At 44.9% G+C, this 16,760-nt stretch overlaps 1 protein-coding gene and 1 pseudogene across 1 annotated transcript in view; one reads left to right on the top strand and one right to left on the bottom strand.

The window, feature by feature from the left end:
- LOC141116658 (NACHT, LRR and PYD domains-containing protein 3-like) overlaps positions 1–16,760 on the top strand; it is a 502,014-nt gene that overhangs the window by 276,304 nt on the left and 208,950 nt on the right. The window contains exon 6 of the mRNA XM_073609051.1: positions 9,521–11,225. Coding sequence (XP_073465152.1) covers positions 9,521–11,225 — 1,705 coding nt within the window. The remainder of the gene's footprint in view (positions 1–9,520; positions 11,226–16,760) is intronic.
- Positions 1,290–1,354, bottom strand: LOC141120779 (U4 spliceosomal RNA; annotated as a pseudogene).

The following is a 16,760-nucleotide window of genomic DNA, read 5'->3' as shown; positions in this document are numbered from 1 at the left end:
CGGGCAGCCCGAAAGGGGGGGGCCTCGGTGGCCTTGGTGGCCTTGTGGCAAATCCGGCCCTGGATGTGTGTGGGTTTATGAAAGTGAAACGAATATAAAAAAGAGTGATGTGAGGACAAAGGTTAAAATAGGGAGAGAGAGTGGGATAGGAAGAGGTGGAGATAAAGCAAACATAAAAGGGAAAATTAGAGAAGAAAAAAATAAAAAAAAAAAAAATAAAAAAAAAATGAAAGGAATAATACCTGGTGTGCACAGAGTGGACAACTCCATGCATGTGAGTGTGATGATAAATAGGAAGGAAAGTGCAGTGTGTGAAGGCCAGCCTTGGAGATGCCTATATAGGTGTTCCATCATGGCCCAACCCCCCACATCAAGTCAGCAGACAACACCTGGGAGTGGAGAACTTTCACCTGGGCGGCTCAGCCGTCGGGCGATTAGTGCCAATTCATCTCCCCAGTGTGTCCACCGAACAGCGACACACCGCCGGAAACATAGCGCCACAAGGACGCCCTGCGACCGGCGGATGTGACGTGATGCAGAGAGGGAAGGACCATGCATCCGCCCCCTCCCTGACAACCATGGGCAGGGAGAGGGGTAGGAGACCCACGTGAAACACCTCAGCCAACGGAGGCGAGCAAATGCAGACAGATCAGCGATATCAATAACACCATCCAGGGATCGCAGACACAGACCCAGCAGGACACACAACCAATACATCAGTATGAGAGGTTGATTGTGGGACCACTGATACCAATGGCCTACATAGATATAGAAATAAATGTGCGACTGCTGCTGTGTGCTTCCATCCCGGGTTATGTATTTAAAAAAAGGAAAAAGTTTTGGGAATTTAAATGAGGCTAGCACCAAAGGGATGCTCGCCTCCATCCCGGTCATTGGTTATAAAAAATGGAGAAGAAGTGGGACTTTAAATGAAGCACACAGCAGCACAACGCAGGTCAAGTGACCAAAATTAATTTATTTGGTATAATCCATGGTGTGTAAAAACATTTTTGGCATCCAACCTCTAAAATGCTGTGGGCATCAAGCCTCTATATAATAAACCATTAATTGATTTTACATAAGATACACATAAGTTGCACAATAAGTCATGATCCATTGTCACACAGAGAGCAAAGATAACAATCAACATACATGTGTACAATTATTACTGTGATTAGACCCAAAGAGAGCCATGATAGATCAGGGACGGAAGCAAGCGCCACCTCCTGGAAACTGATACTGCACCTATGAACAGATACTACACTTGATCTTAGCCAAAAGGCCGAGAAGCAATTAGCAATAATCATGCCTCAGTTGAACCTCATTGGCTATGATACTGCCACTGCGCAAAGCGAACCCTAGCACCAGGGAGACAGCAAACCATTCTGTTGAGGCTTTCCTGGTGACAAATTATTCTATCAGTCCTTCTGATTATAGAATCCCCTATAACCACCAACTGTCTAGGCCTTACCTGCACTCCCCTCACCACCTCTACTAGATGGGCTGCTCTCCCGGCTGTTAGGGGTAGCAGTGACATCTAGGGCTGCCACCTCTGTGTTTGCCACCTCCACATCTTCACCCAACTTGGCAAATTTGTTTTGATGCACAAATACAGGACTGGCCTTTCTTTTCTGCAAGCCCCTTCCACTCCCTTTAACTCAGTGGTTCGCAACCTGGGGGTCGAATGATGATTTGCCAGGGGTCACTGAATCCTGGGCTGTTCCTAAAGCTCACACTGCTCTCCCAGTCTTTTTGCGGCCACCCAGCAGGGCTGTCCCTGGAAACTGTGGCCGCCCAGCTGGGCTGTTCCTGGAGCCTGCAGCCACCCACTCAGCCTCTTCACACTCACCCATTTAGTTCAAAGCATGGCTGGGGGGCAGAGACTAGAGGTCAGCTGACTGGTGAGGAATGTGAAGTGGGAGGAGCCCCTATCTCCTGATTTCGGCATAGGTGTCACTGCTACGAGACATTACAAAGTCGGAGACACAAAGCTGGAGACACGGTGAGTAACACTACCTGTGATTATAGTTGCCATTAAAAGTCCCCATTACAGTTCTCAGATCAGCAGATGACCTTGATCAAGAGCTCCTAAGTTGGCTGATCAGAACTCCCCCCAGCATTGCCACTCATCCCAACTCCCCGCCACCAAGGAGTAAGAGAAGGAATAAAAATAGAGAATACATGGAAGGGAGAGGAAAGGAGGGAGAGGAACAAAAAGAAAGCATAAGAGAAAGAACAAGTAAGACGGCTAGAGAGAGGGATGGGGAAAAAAAATAAGAAATTAGGATAGCGAGAGATAAAAGCGAAAGAAAGGAGAACCAAGAGAAAGAGTGGTACATCCTAAAATGTACCATAAGGGGAGCGCTAAATGTCCGTGGGTTAGGGGCACAAATTACTTGTCTTGCCTTGGGTGCTGACAACCCACGCTACGAAAATAATTTTACTGTTATTATTTTTACAAGGGGTTTTTACAAGGTAAACTCAACGGGACCCTAGACCCGGTGCCGGTGAAACAGAGGTGGCAGAAGTGAAGGTAACAGCCCGCTTTAAACCAGCAGCTCCACCGAGAGTTAGTGCTACATATATATATATATATATATATATGTATGTATGATATATCAGCACAGAAACAAGGGATAGCATTTACAATTAGCATCTTTAAAAAAGTAATTACCTTTGGAAGGAGCTGCCCCAAATTGCCCCATCAAAATTGCCACATCATACTGCCCCAATCATAATTGCTCCCATCAAAATTGCCTCATCATACTGCCACCATCAAAATTGCCCCATCAAAACTGCACAATCATACTGCCCCCATTAAATTGCCCCTATTCAAAATTGCCCCATCATACTGCCACCATCAAAATTGTCTCTATTATACTGCCACCATCAAAATTGCCCCCATCAAATTGCCCCATCATACTGCCACCATCAAAATTGCCCCCATCATACTGCCCCATCATATTGCTCCCATTAAAACTGCCCCATCAAATTGCCCCATCATACTGCCCCATCATACTGCCACCATCAAAACTGCCCCCATCAAATTGCCCCATCATACTGCCCCCATCAAAACTGCCCCCATCAAAATGCCCCATCATACTGCCACCATCAAAACTGCCCCATCGAGATTGCCCCCATCATAATGCCACCATCAAAATTGCCTCATCAAAACTGCCACCATCAAAATTTCCCCCATCATACTGCCCCATCAAAACTGCTCTATCAAAATTCCCCCATCATATGGCCCCCATCAAAATTGCTCCATCAAAACTGCCCCATCATACTGCCCCATCAAAACTGCCCTATCAAAACAGCCCATCAGATTGCCCCATCATACTGCCCCATCAATATTGCCCCATCAAAATTGCCCCATCAAAACTGCCCCCATCATATTGCCCCCATCAAAAATGCCCCCATCAAAACTCTCCCATCATACTGCCCCCATCGAAACTGCCCCATCATACTGCCCCATCAAAATTGCCCCATCATGCTGCCACCATCAAAACTGCCCCATCATACTGCTCCATCAAAACTGCCCCATCAAAACTGCCCCATCATCAAAACTGCCCCCATCAAATTGCCCCCATCAATTTGCCCCAGTCATACTGCCACCATAAAAATTGCCCCATCATACTGCCCCATAAAAACTGCCCCATTATACTGCCCCATCAAAATTGCCCCATCAAAACTGCCCAATAAAAATTGCCCCAATAAAATGCCCCCATCAAAATTGCACCATCAAAATTGCACCATCAAAACTGCCACCATCAAAATGGCCCCATCAAATTGTCCCCATCAAATTCCCCCATCATACTGCCACCATCAAAATTTTCCCCATCATACTGCCCCTTCATACTGCCCCATCAAAATTGCCTCATCATACTGCCCCCATCAAAAATGCCCCATCAAAACTGCCCCAATCAATTTGCCCCATCAAATTGCCCCATCATACTGCCACCATCAAAATTGCCCCCATCATACTGCCCCATCATATTGCCCATCAAAATTGCACCATCATACTGCCCCCATCAAAACTGCCCCCATCAAAATTCCTCCATTAAAATTGCCCCTTCATACTGCCACATCAAATTGCCCCCATGAAATTTCCCCCATTAAAACTGCCCCATCATATTGCCCCCATCAAAACTGCCCCATCAATTTGCCCCCATCATACTGCCCCATCAAAACTGCCCCCATCAAAACTGACCCCATCAAAATGCCCCCATCATACTGCCACCATCACAATTGCCCCCATCATACTGCCCCATCAAAACTGCCCCATCAAAAATGCCCCTATCAAAAATGCCCTGATCAAAACACCCCCATCAAATTTCCCTAAACAAATGTCCCCATAATACTGCCCCATCAAAACTGCCCCATCATACTACCCCACCAACATTGCCCCCATCATATTGCCCCATCAAAATTGCTCCATCTGCTGCCAACATCAAAATTGCCCCATCATCAAAACTGCCCCCATCAAATTGCCCCCATCATATTGCCCCATCATACTGCCCCATCAAAATTGCCCCCATCAAAACAGCACAATCATATTGCCCTCATTCAAAACTGCCACCATTAAAATTGTCCCTATCATACTGCCCCCATCAAATTGCCCCATCATACTGCCACCATCAAAATTGCCCCCATCATACTGCCCCATCAAAACTGCCCCATCATATTGCTCCCATTAAAACTGCCCCGTCAAATTGCCCCATCATACTGCCCCATAAAAACTGCCCCCATCATACTGCCCCCATCAAAACTGCCCCCATCAAATTGCCCCATCATACTGCCCCATAAAAACTGCCCCATCAAAACTGCCCCCATCAAAATGCCCCCATTATACTGCCACCATCACAATTGCCCCCATCATACTGCCCCTTCATACTACCCCATCAAAATTGCCCATCATACTGCCCCCATCAAAACTGTCCCATCATCAAAACTGTCCCCATCAATTTGCCCCCATCATACTGCCCCATCAAAACTGCCCTCATCAAAACTGACCCCATCAAAATGCCCCCATCATACTGCCACCGTTACAATTGCCCCCATCATACTGCCCCATCAAAACTGCCCCATCAAAAATGCCCCTATCAAAAATGCCCCGATCAAAACACCCCCTTTAAATTTCCCTAAACAAATGTCCCCATAATACTGCCCCCATCAAAACTGCCCCATCATACTACCCCACCAACATTACCCCCATCATATTGCCCCATCAAAATTGCTCCATCTGCTGCCAACATCAAAATTGCCCCATCATCAAAACTGTCCCCATCAAATTGCCCCCATCATATTGCCCCATCATACTGCCCCATCAAAATTGCCCCCATCAAAACAGCACAATCATATTGCCCTCATTCAAAACTGCCACCATTAAAATTGTCCCTATCATACTGCCCCCATCAAATTGCCCCATCATACTGCCACCATCAAAATTGCCCCCATCATACTGCCCCATCAAAACTGCCCCATCATATTGCTCCCATTAAAACTGCCCCGTCAAATTGCCCCATCATACTGCCCCATAAAAACTGCCCCCATCATACTGCCCCCATCAAAACTGCCCCCATCAAATTGCCCCATCATACTGCCCCATAAAAACTGCCCCATCAAAACTGCCCCCATCAAAATGCCCCATCATACTGCTACCATTGAAATTGCCCCATCGAGATTGCCCTCATCATACTGCCACCATCAAAATTGCCTCATCAAAACTGCCACTATCAAAATTGCCCTCATCATACTGCCCCATCAAAACTACCTCATCATATTGCCCCCAATAAAAATTGCCCCATCAAAACTGCCCCCATCATACTGCCCTATCAAAATGGCTCCATCATATTGCCCCCATCATACTGCCCCATCAATATTGCCCCATCAAAATGTCCCCATCAAAACGCCCCCATCAAAACTGCCCCATCAAAACTGCCCCCATCAAAATGCCCCCATCATACTGCCACCATCACAATTGCCCCATCATACTGACCCATCAAAACTGCCCTATCATACTGCCCCCATCATACTGCCCCATCATGCTGCCACCATCAAAACTGCCCCATCATACTGCTCCATCAAAACTGCCCCATCAAAACTGCCCCCATCAAATTGCCCCCATCAATTTGCTCCATCATACTGCCACCATAAAAATTGCCCCATCATACGGCCCCATAAAAACTGCCTCATCATACGGCCCCATAAAAACTGCCTCATCATACTGCCCCATAAAAACTGCCCCATCAAAATTGCACCATCAAAACTGCCACTATCAAAATGGCCCCATCAAATTGCCCCATCATACTGCCCCATCAAAATTTTCCCCATCATACTGCCCCATCAAAATTGCCTCATCATACTGCCCCCATCAAAAATGCCCCATCAAATTGCCCTATCATACTGCCACCATCAAAATTGCCCCATTATACTGCCCCATCATATTGCTCATCAAAATTGCCCCATCAAAACTGTCCCCATCATATTGCCCATCAAAATTGCCCCATCAAAACTGCCCTATCAAAACTGCCCCCATCAAATTGCCCCATCATACTGCCCCATAAAAACTGCCCCATCATACTGCCCCCATCAAAACTGCCCCCATCAAATTCCCCCATCATACTGCCCCATAAAAACTGCCCCATCAAAACTGCCCCCATCAAAACTGCCCCCATCAAAATGCCCCATCATACTGCCATCATTGAAATTGCCCCATCGAGATTGCCCCATCATACTGCCACCATCAAAACTGCCACCATCAAAATTGCCCTCATCATACTGCCCCATCAAAACTGCCCTATCAAAACTGCCCCATCATATTGCCCCCAATAAAAATTGCCCCATCAAAACTGCCCCATCATACTGCCCCATTAAAACTGACCTATCAAAACTGCCCCATCACATTGCCCCCATCAAAATTGCCCCATCAAAACTGCCCCATCATACTGCCCTATCAAAATGGCTCCATCATATTGCCCCATCATACTGCCCCATCAATATTGCCCCATCAAAATTTCCCCATCAAAACGCCCTCATCAAAACTGCCCCATCAAAACTGCCCCATCAAAATTGCCCCATCAAAACTGCCCCCATCAAAATGCCCCCATCATACTGCCCCCATCAAAACTGCCCCATCATACTGCCCCATCATGCTGCCACCATCAAAACTGCCCCATCATACTGCTCCATCAAAACTGCCCAATCAAAACTGCCCTCATCAAATTGCCCCCATCAATTTGCTCCATCATACTGCCACCATAAAAATTGCCCCATCATACTGCCCCATAAAAACTGCCTCATCATACTGCCCCATAAAAACTGCCCCAATCAAAATTGCCCCATCAAAACTGCCCAATGAAAATTGCCCCATCAAAATTGCACCATCAAAACTGCCACCATCAAAATGGCCCCATCAAATTGCCCCATCATACTGCCCCATCAAAATTTTCCCCTTCATACTGCCCCATCAAAATTGCCTCATCATACTGCGCCCATCAAAAATCCCCCATCAAAAATGCCCCATCAATTTGCCCCCATCAAATTGCCCTATCATACTGCCACCATCAAAATTGCCCCATCATATTGCTCATCAAAATTGCCCCATCAAAACTGTCCCCATCATATTGCCCATCAAAATTGCCCAATCAAAACTGCCCTATCAAAACTGCCCCCATCAAAATTCCTCCATTAAAATTGCCCCTTCATACTGCCACATCAAATTGCCCCCATCAAATTTCCCCCATCAAAACTACCCCATCATACAGCCACCATCAAAATTGCCCTATCATACTGCCCCATCAAATTGTCCCCATCACACTGATCCATCAAAACTGCCCCATCATACTGCACCCATCATATTGCTCCCATCAAAACTGCCACCATCAAAATTGACCCATCATACTGCCACCATCAAAACTGCCCCCATGAAAATTGCCCCCATCAAAACTGCCCCCATCAAAATGCCCCCATTATACTGCCACCATCACAATTGCCCCATCATACTGCCCCTTCATACTGCCCCATCAAAATTTCCCATCATACTGCCCCCATCAAAAATGCCCCATCAAAACTGCCCCATCATCAAAACTGTCCCCATCAATTTGCCCCCATCAAATTGCCCCATCATACTGCCACCATCAAAATTGCCCCCATCATACTGCCCCATCAAAACTGCCCCCCATCAAGACTGCCCCCATCAAAATGCCCCCATCATACTGCCACCATCACAATTGCCCCCATCATACTGCCCCATCAAAAATGCCCCTATCAAAAATGCCCCATCAAAACTCCCTTATTAAATTGCCCCAAACAAAATGCCCCATAATACTGGCCCATCAAAACTGACCCCATCAAAACTGACCCATTATACTGCCCCACCAACATTGCCCCCATCATATTGCCCCATCAAAATTGCCCCATCATACTGCCACCATCAAAATTGCCCCATCATACTGCTCCATCAAAACTGCCCCATCATCAAAACTGCCCCCATCAAATTGCCCCATCATACTGCTCCATTAAAACTGCCCCATCATATTACCCCATCACACTGCCCCATCAAATTGCCCCCATCCTACTGCCCCATCAAAATTGCCCCCATCATACTGCCCCATCAAAATTGCCTCATCAAAACTGCCCCAACAAAATTTCCCCATCAAAACGCCCCTATCAAAATTGCCTGATCAAAATTGCACAATCAAAACTGCCACCATCAATATTGCCCCCATTATACTGCCCGATCAAAACTGCCCCATCATATTGCCCCCATCAAAACTGCCCCATCAAAATTGCCCCATCATTCTGCCCTCATCAAATTGATCCATCAAAACTGCCCCAACAGATTGCCCCATCAAAATTGCCCCACCATTCTGCCCTCATCAAATTGACCCATCAAAACTGCCCCATCAAATTGTCCCATTAAAACTGCCCCCTTTAAAACTGCCCCATGAAAACTGCCATCTATCCTTTGATCACCAGTGGTGAGAAGAACTAGAAGATATCTCTATATTGAAGCTCTTATTTGGTGTTGGGATCTGTCACATTGGACTTTCTATATTGCTTTGTATTGTTTTTTGTTACTGATTTTGGAAATCTATTATTATGTTTTTCCACTGAAGACATCATTTTATATCTGTAACCAAATCAAGATATTTATTTATCACTGTGAGCGCCATTTCCTTTCTTTCATGGTTTTCAGGTAATAGAGTATAGAAAACCTGAACTGTCTAGGGCTGTGTGTTCTCTGTCATAAGAGGTATTTAGGGGACAAGTATATCTGGTATTTTTCTGTACTTGTCATGTCTTTATAAGGATAAAAAGTGTTTATATATTGCTGAGAAAATAAATCTCTGTTCTCCAGTAATATGGATGACCACACAAAGTAAACTGTATTGTAATCATTTCACATGAAAATGTAGTAATGATAAAACCATACTAATATTATGATCAATACAGAAGAAAATTATATCAACATTCTTGACTTCTCCTGATCCATAAAATATTTCCATTATATTCCCAGATATTCAGGAAAAGCACAAACAATATCTAATGGAGAAGACTGAGACTCTGGTGGAGCATAGACCCCCAGGAACTACCCTGGAACCACAAAGATTCCTCATCAATGAGCGTTATGTGGATCTGATTGTAGTCTCCACCGATCAGTTCAGGGAACGTCCCCAGAATGAGATAATACAGACTGGGGTAAAACATGAGAAATGCTTGAAGGAAACACAAACTAGACTGGAGCACATTTCCCCCAACAAGCTGTTCCGATGGAACCCCCAATCACAATGTGTACCACATGTAGTAATGGTGAGCGGAGTGCCAGGAATAGGGAAGACCACACTGATGCAGAAGTTTGTCTATGACTGGGTGACCGGAAAACACTACCAGAGATTTGCCTTTCTCTTCTTCTTCAGATTCCGGGACCTTAATAGACTGGGAGAGGTCAGCTTGGAGGAGATGATTCTTCATCAATATCCATATCTGGACAGTCAGATTGGAGATATTTTAAAAGATCCAGAAAGACTTCTGTTTATATTTGATGGATTAGATGAAAGTAATCACCAAATGGATTTCTCATCAAGTAAACTGTCCAATCCAAAACAGAGATCACATTTTGGTGAGATTGTGGTCAGTTTGGTGAGGCAGAGTCTTCTTAAGGGTTGTTCTGTACTGATAACCAGCCGTCCAACCAGAGTGGCATCAGTGGATATCGGTGTTTTCAAGAGAATAGCTGAGATCATGGGATTTCTCCATGGAGACAGACTGACCTTCTTCAATAATTTCTTTGGAAATGAGGAATTATCAGAGAAGGCTTTTCATTATGTGGAGGAGAATGACATGCTGTACACTTTCTGTTATCTCCCATCATACTGCTGGATCATCTGTACAGTGTTATCAATGTGCTTCAGATCCCAACCAATCACTGATCAGCTGATGAGATCATTACCCAAAACCGTGACACAACTCTTTGTGACTTTTGTCTCCAACATTCTGGCCAATCACAGCCAGAATAAAGATGGTGGTCACACTGCCCGGGAACTGCTGACCTCTATTGGGTGGATGGCAGAACATGGAGTCATGAATCACATGATTGTATTTGATGATCGTCATCTGGAGTCATTCAGTGTGAGAAATGATAATCATGTCTTTTCATCTTTCATGATGGAATCTGGTCAGCCTCCCGATGTGGATTACACCTTCTTACATCTCACTCTTCAGGAGTTTTTTGCTGCTTTAATCCACTTTATGAACAATAATCCTGAAAGATTACAGAAAACACTTGATGAGGCTGAATCTTACAAAGACGGCCGTGCTGAAATATTCCTCCGTTTCCTCTGCGGTCTCTCAGACTCTTCTACTAGATCCATGTTAAAGTCTCATGTGGGACTATTGTCTACTCAGGCTGCCAGACATGTCATCACCTGGATCCAGAAGAAAATACCAGAACAAAGACCTTACAAATCTACAGAAGACAAGAGAGAGCTTCTTAATGTATTCTACTATCTCTATGAGAGCAGGAATAAGGCTCTGGTGACACAATGTATTGGATCAAACAAAGTTGACTTTTCTGAGGTCCCCCTCAGCCCTCTGGACTGCTCTGTGCTGTCTTTTATCCTTCAATCCTGCAGAGAGACAGAAGTAAAACTAGTTTCATGTAATATTCCGAGTGAAGGATTGAGCAAACTTATACCGGCTCTACACAATATCAAGAGTTTGAGGTAAATATTTAATCTGAATAATCACATTGCTGTAATAAATTGGTATTTTCAGGTGTTTTTCCAGAGAAATGAATAATTATCGGTGTGATTTGTTTTCTGTTCTATGCAGACTGTACACATCTATTTATCTGAATACATCAGATAAGACTTAAAGTGAATGTAAACCCTCACATATACCCAGTGAAGGGAACGGCCTCAGATGATACACAGAGATTAAACAAATCCTCCTACATACGTTGTACATGTATATCTGCTGTCTCCAACTTTATACACTGTTCAGAAAGTGAACGTCGTTTTATATTTTTTTTCTTCCTGTTCCAGCACTGGGTGTGGAGTCTGGGCATAGACTGTGTGTGAGATGATTGGAGGAAAGGCACACACCCCCCTCCACATAGGCAGAGGAAGGAAGAAATATGCAGAGCTGTAATGTGAATAGACAAGCTCTCTGCTAATCTATTTATAGCACTCGCCCCAACACAAATTTCCAGCTGCTTTTATCTCCTGTGTCAAAGAGCTTGTCAGAATTTATCATGCTGATAACAGAGGAACGAAGCAGCAGAAAGACACTGGCCACAGGGCTTTGAAGAGAGATAAGTAAACACTACAGATATATGTGATAAATAAATAAATGCAGCGCTAAGTGTCATTAACCATGCGTTTTTCTGTGGTTAAACAAACGTATAATCAAATATGCATTTTCAGTGATTATACAAACATATAATCAAACATATCACCTTTCATAGGTAATAAGGATGTTCATCCGAAAAAATGTGATGGTGATTCAAAAAATATGAGTGAAAATAAACAACAAATTATAAGTGCAGTGTCTACACACATGAATCATCTAATTAGAATAATATATATCACCCTACATCACAGCAGTGTATAGTAGTATATAAAGGAATAAAGTCCATACATAAAAAACTCTAGCGATAACGCTGTGCAAACTGTGGCACTGATGAGATCCCGTAGTGATTGTTACATCTGGTGGGCAATCTTCCTGCATACAGATTTCATATAGAAATAGTAAGGTGGATGTGCTTACCAGAAGGGATGGACACTCTCACCGTACGGTGGGGTGTCATAAGGGCTTGTGGATCCAGATGATCCTATGGGTGTTCACTGGAAACTCGGTGAGGCGTGCCAATGGACAGTACCGGAAATTGCATACACAGCGACTTCAGAGACGAGGTAGACTGTAGGTCATCGGATGGATGGATGGATTCACCTCTCCCAATACCTCTGGTGGCCGAAAGGATATAGTTCTCACCACGTCACAATGTCATCCACATAGGGAAAAAAAGGTTGAACAAGTGATCACAAGTTGAATAAAAATAGGATTGGAAATTAGCGTGGTAACAGAGTAACAGCAGTCAGCAACCCAACATGTTTCAAAACATGTTGGGTTGCTGACTGCTGTTACTCTGTTACCACGCTAATTTCCAATCCTATTTTTATTCAACTTGTGATCACTTGTTCAACTTTTTTTCCCTATGTGGATGACATTGTGACGTGGTGAGAACTATATCCTTTCGGCCACCAGCGTATTGGGAGAGGTGAATTCATCCATCCGATGACCTACAGTCTACCTCGTCTCTGAAGTCGCTGTGTATGCAATTTCCGGTACTGTCCATTGGCACGCCTCACCGAGTTTCCAGTGAACACCCATAGGATCATCTGGATCCACAAGCCCTTATGACACCCCGCCGTACGGTGAGAGTGTCCATCCCTTCTGGTAAGCACATCCACCTTACTATTTCTATATGAAATCTGTATGCAGGAAGATTGCCCACCAGATGTAACAATCACTACGGGATCTCATCAGTGCCACAGTTTGCACAGCGTTATCGCTAGAGTTTTTTATGTATGGACTTTATTCCTTTATATACTACTATACACTGCTGTGATGTAGGGTGATATATATTATTCTAATTAGATGATTCATGTGTGTAGACACTGCACTTATAATTTGTTGTTTATTTTCACTTATATTTTTTGAATCACCATCACATTTTTTCGGATGAAGAACCTTATTACGTATGAAAGGTGATATGTTTGTATAATCACTGAAAACGCATGTTTGATTATACGTTTGTTTAACCACAGAAAAACGCATGGTTAATGACACTTAGCGCTGCATTTATTTATTTATCACATTTTGTATACGGTTATCATACTGGTGATGCTGGCTGCTGATTTACACTTTTAAGAGAAAAAACATTTTAGTAGCGCAACAATACTTTTCTCTCTTTCTTGTCTACAGATATATGTGCCCAGGTCAGTTTTCAGGAATGGGGTTTACATCCACTTCAAAGTAGAACTAAAGGCAAAACCTTTTATTTTTTTTATTTTTGGATACAGCAAAGGAAGGTTAAAGGGTGGGAATACCACCAACAACCCTCTCCATCTAATGCTGACAGCTATGTGCTGTAATTTGGGCCTACAACGCCCTCTGGAGGTAACATGTGGTAGGTCGTTGTAACCAAAAGAGAAATACATTTCTTATGAAATTTTGAATCTTACCCAGAAAGAAGAGATAAATGAAGTTGGTTTTTACCTTTTGATTCATAGAAAACTGATCAGGGTGGGTTCAGTGCATGTTATAAAGTGTGTGTGAATGAATATATGTGAATAAACCAGTGTGCTTTAGGTTACTTTCACATGGCTCTGTATCAAAAATATACAAAAAATGCATATGAGTTTTTGCTGCATTTTTGCAGTGGTTTTCCTGTATTGTTACATTTAACATAACACATGATGTGTTCTTGCCACGTTTGTGTTGTGTTTTCCCCATATCACTTCCCACTATCCAAATGCAATTTCCAGTGTGACTATGCAGTGCTACTTGCTTGCACATTTGATGTGACTTTGATGCAACTTCAATGCTACTTTAGAAGTTCTCGAACCTGGGTTCACAAATTGTATGACAAGGGAAATCGCATTATATTCATTGATGCCCCTCTGATCATCTCAGTACAGTGCAATTTTGGAAAAGGTTCCTGGTGGACTTCAGTGCGAATTCAGCCCCATAGCCCATTTTATGTTATCTCACAAAAGTCACATCAGCATAGATGAGAAGCATTCCTATACACTTTGATGGATCAGTGTTTTTCTAACCCTCACCTCTCCTCCCTGGTCATCCTTCATCCATTGATTTTGATACAGCTGCAATTTTGGAGCCTTCCCTGGATCCTTTATTCGACCCTTTGAAAAAACCCTCCGCTCTGGTTGATCTATGTACATTGCAGGGATTGTAACAAACTTTGTTGCAGATTCATAGCTTTTGTTATTCTGAAGAAATTGCTGTTTGTCCATGTGCAGAGTAAATGTGAATGGGAGTGATTTTATAATTATCAAACAGCTGCTGCACTTCCAGGGCTCTAATAAGGAAAGTGGCAGGGTCTGCATCTCTTTAGACGTGATTTCCCTTTGGCAGTGTCTCACCAAAAATGAAATTTTTTGTTGCGGGGATGCCCAAATCTGACTTGTATCTTAGTGCAGACTTCTGGGAAAATTAGTGAGCCAATCACACAAGCAGGACATGACATTTTCAGGGGGCGTTCTGTACACCATCTGTGTACACCATCTCTCTATACCAGGGGTAGGCAACCTTTTGAGCACAATGTGCCAAAAAATATTTTCAAAGAAATTGAGAGTGCCGACTTCACACACTCAATCACAAAAAGGATTTTTTATAAAGTAAATGCTGTAAATGACTTGAATAGTAGTGAGAAGTTAATATCCTGCACTCACGCCTCAGATCAGCTCCAGTTCTTGCACCTTCACACCTCAGATCACTGTCCCCCCTGAACATCTGCCCCACCACTGTAACCCCCTGAACATCTGCCCCACCACTGTAACCCCCTGAACATCTGCCCCACCACTGTAACCCCCTGCACATCTGTCCTACCACTGTAACCCCCTGCACATCTGTCCCACCACTGTAACCCCTGCACATCTGCCCCACCACTGTAACCCCCTGAACATCTGCCCCACCACTGTAACCCCCTGCACATCTGTCCCACCACTGTAACCCCCTGCACATCTGCCCCATCACTGTAACCCCCTTTCTCATCTGCCCCATCACTGTACCTCCAACACATCTGTCCCACCTCTGTTCCCCCTGCTCATCTGTCCCACCAATGCACCTCCTTTCACATCTGCCCCACCGCTTTACCCACCTGCTCACCTGTCTCACCACTGTAGCCCCCTGTACATCTGCCCCACGTACCACCCTGCTCTTCTGTCCTACCACTGTAACCCCCTGCTCATCTGCCCCATCAATGTTCCTCCTTTCTCATCTGCCCCACCACTGTACCTCCCTGCATATCTGCTCCACTGCTGTACCCCATGCTCTTCTGTCTCACCGCTGAGCCATCTTCTCTTTCTTCCTAACACTGAACTTATCTGCTCATCTGCCCCACCACTGCAACCCCCTTTCTCATCTGCCCCAACACTGTACCTCCTGCATATCTGTCCCACCTCAGTTCCCTCTGCTCATCTGTCCCACCAATGTACCTCCTTTCTCCTCTGCTCCACCACTGTACCCCCTGTACATCTGCCCCACCTCTGTACCCACTGCACATCTGCTCCAGCGACGTATCCCCATGCTCTTCTGTCTCACTACTGAATCACCTTCTCATCTGTCCTAACACTGAGCGCATCTGCTCATCTGCCCCACCACTGTAACCCACTTTCTCATCTGCCCCACCAATGTACCTCCTGCATATCTGTCTCACCTCTGTTCCCCCTGCTCTTCTGTCCCACCGCTGAACCCCCTTCTCATCTACCCCAACACTGAACCCCCCTGCTCATTTTTCCCACCGCTGAACCCCCTTATTATCAGCCCCATCAATGTACCCCCTGCTTTTATGTCCCACCGCTAAACCCCCTTCTCATCCTTCCCACTACTGTACCTCCTGCACATCTGCCCCACCAATGTACCCCCTCGCTATTTTGTCCCACCATTGTTACCCCGCTGCTCATCTACCTCATCAAAGTACCCCTTTTTTCATCTGCCTCACCACTGTACCTCCCTGCACATCTGCTCCACCGACATATCCCCATGCTCTTCTGTCTCACTACTGAATCACCTTCTCATCTGTCCTAACACTGAACCCATCTGCTCATCTGCCCCACCACTGTAACCCACTTTCTCATCTGCCCTACCAATGTACCTTCTGCACATCTGTCTCACTTCTGTACCCCCTGCTCTACTGCCCCACCTCTGTTTCCCCTGCTCATCTGTCCCACCAATACACCTCCTTTCACATCTGCCCCACTGCTCTACCCTCCTGCTTTTCTGTCCCACCACTGAACCCCCTTCGCATCTGGCCCAACACTGAGCCCCCCTGCTCATCTGTCCCATTGCTATAGCCCCCTGCTTTTCTGTCCCATTGCTGAAGCCCCTTATCATCTCTTCCACCACTGTACCTCCTACACATCCGCCCCACCGATGTACCCTCCTGCTCTTCTGTCCCACTTCTGAACCCCTTCTGCTCATTTTCCCCACCACTGTACCCTCCTTCTCATCTT

Source organism: Aquarana catesbeiana, linkage group LG13 (genome assembly GCF_042186555.1).
Source record: "Aquarana catesbeiana isolate 2022-GZ linkage group LG13, ASM4218655v1, whole genome shotgun sequence".
NCBI classification, from domain to species: domain Eukaryota; kingdom Metazoa; phylum Chordata; class Amphibia; order Anura; family Ranidae; genus Aquarana; species Aquarana catesbeiana.
This window is presented reverse-complemented; position numbering and strand designations above follow the sequence as displayed.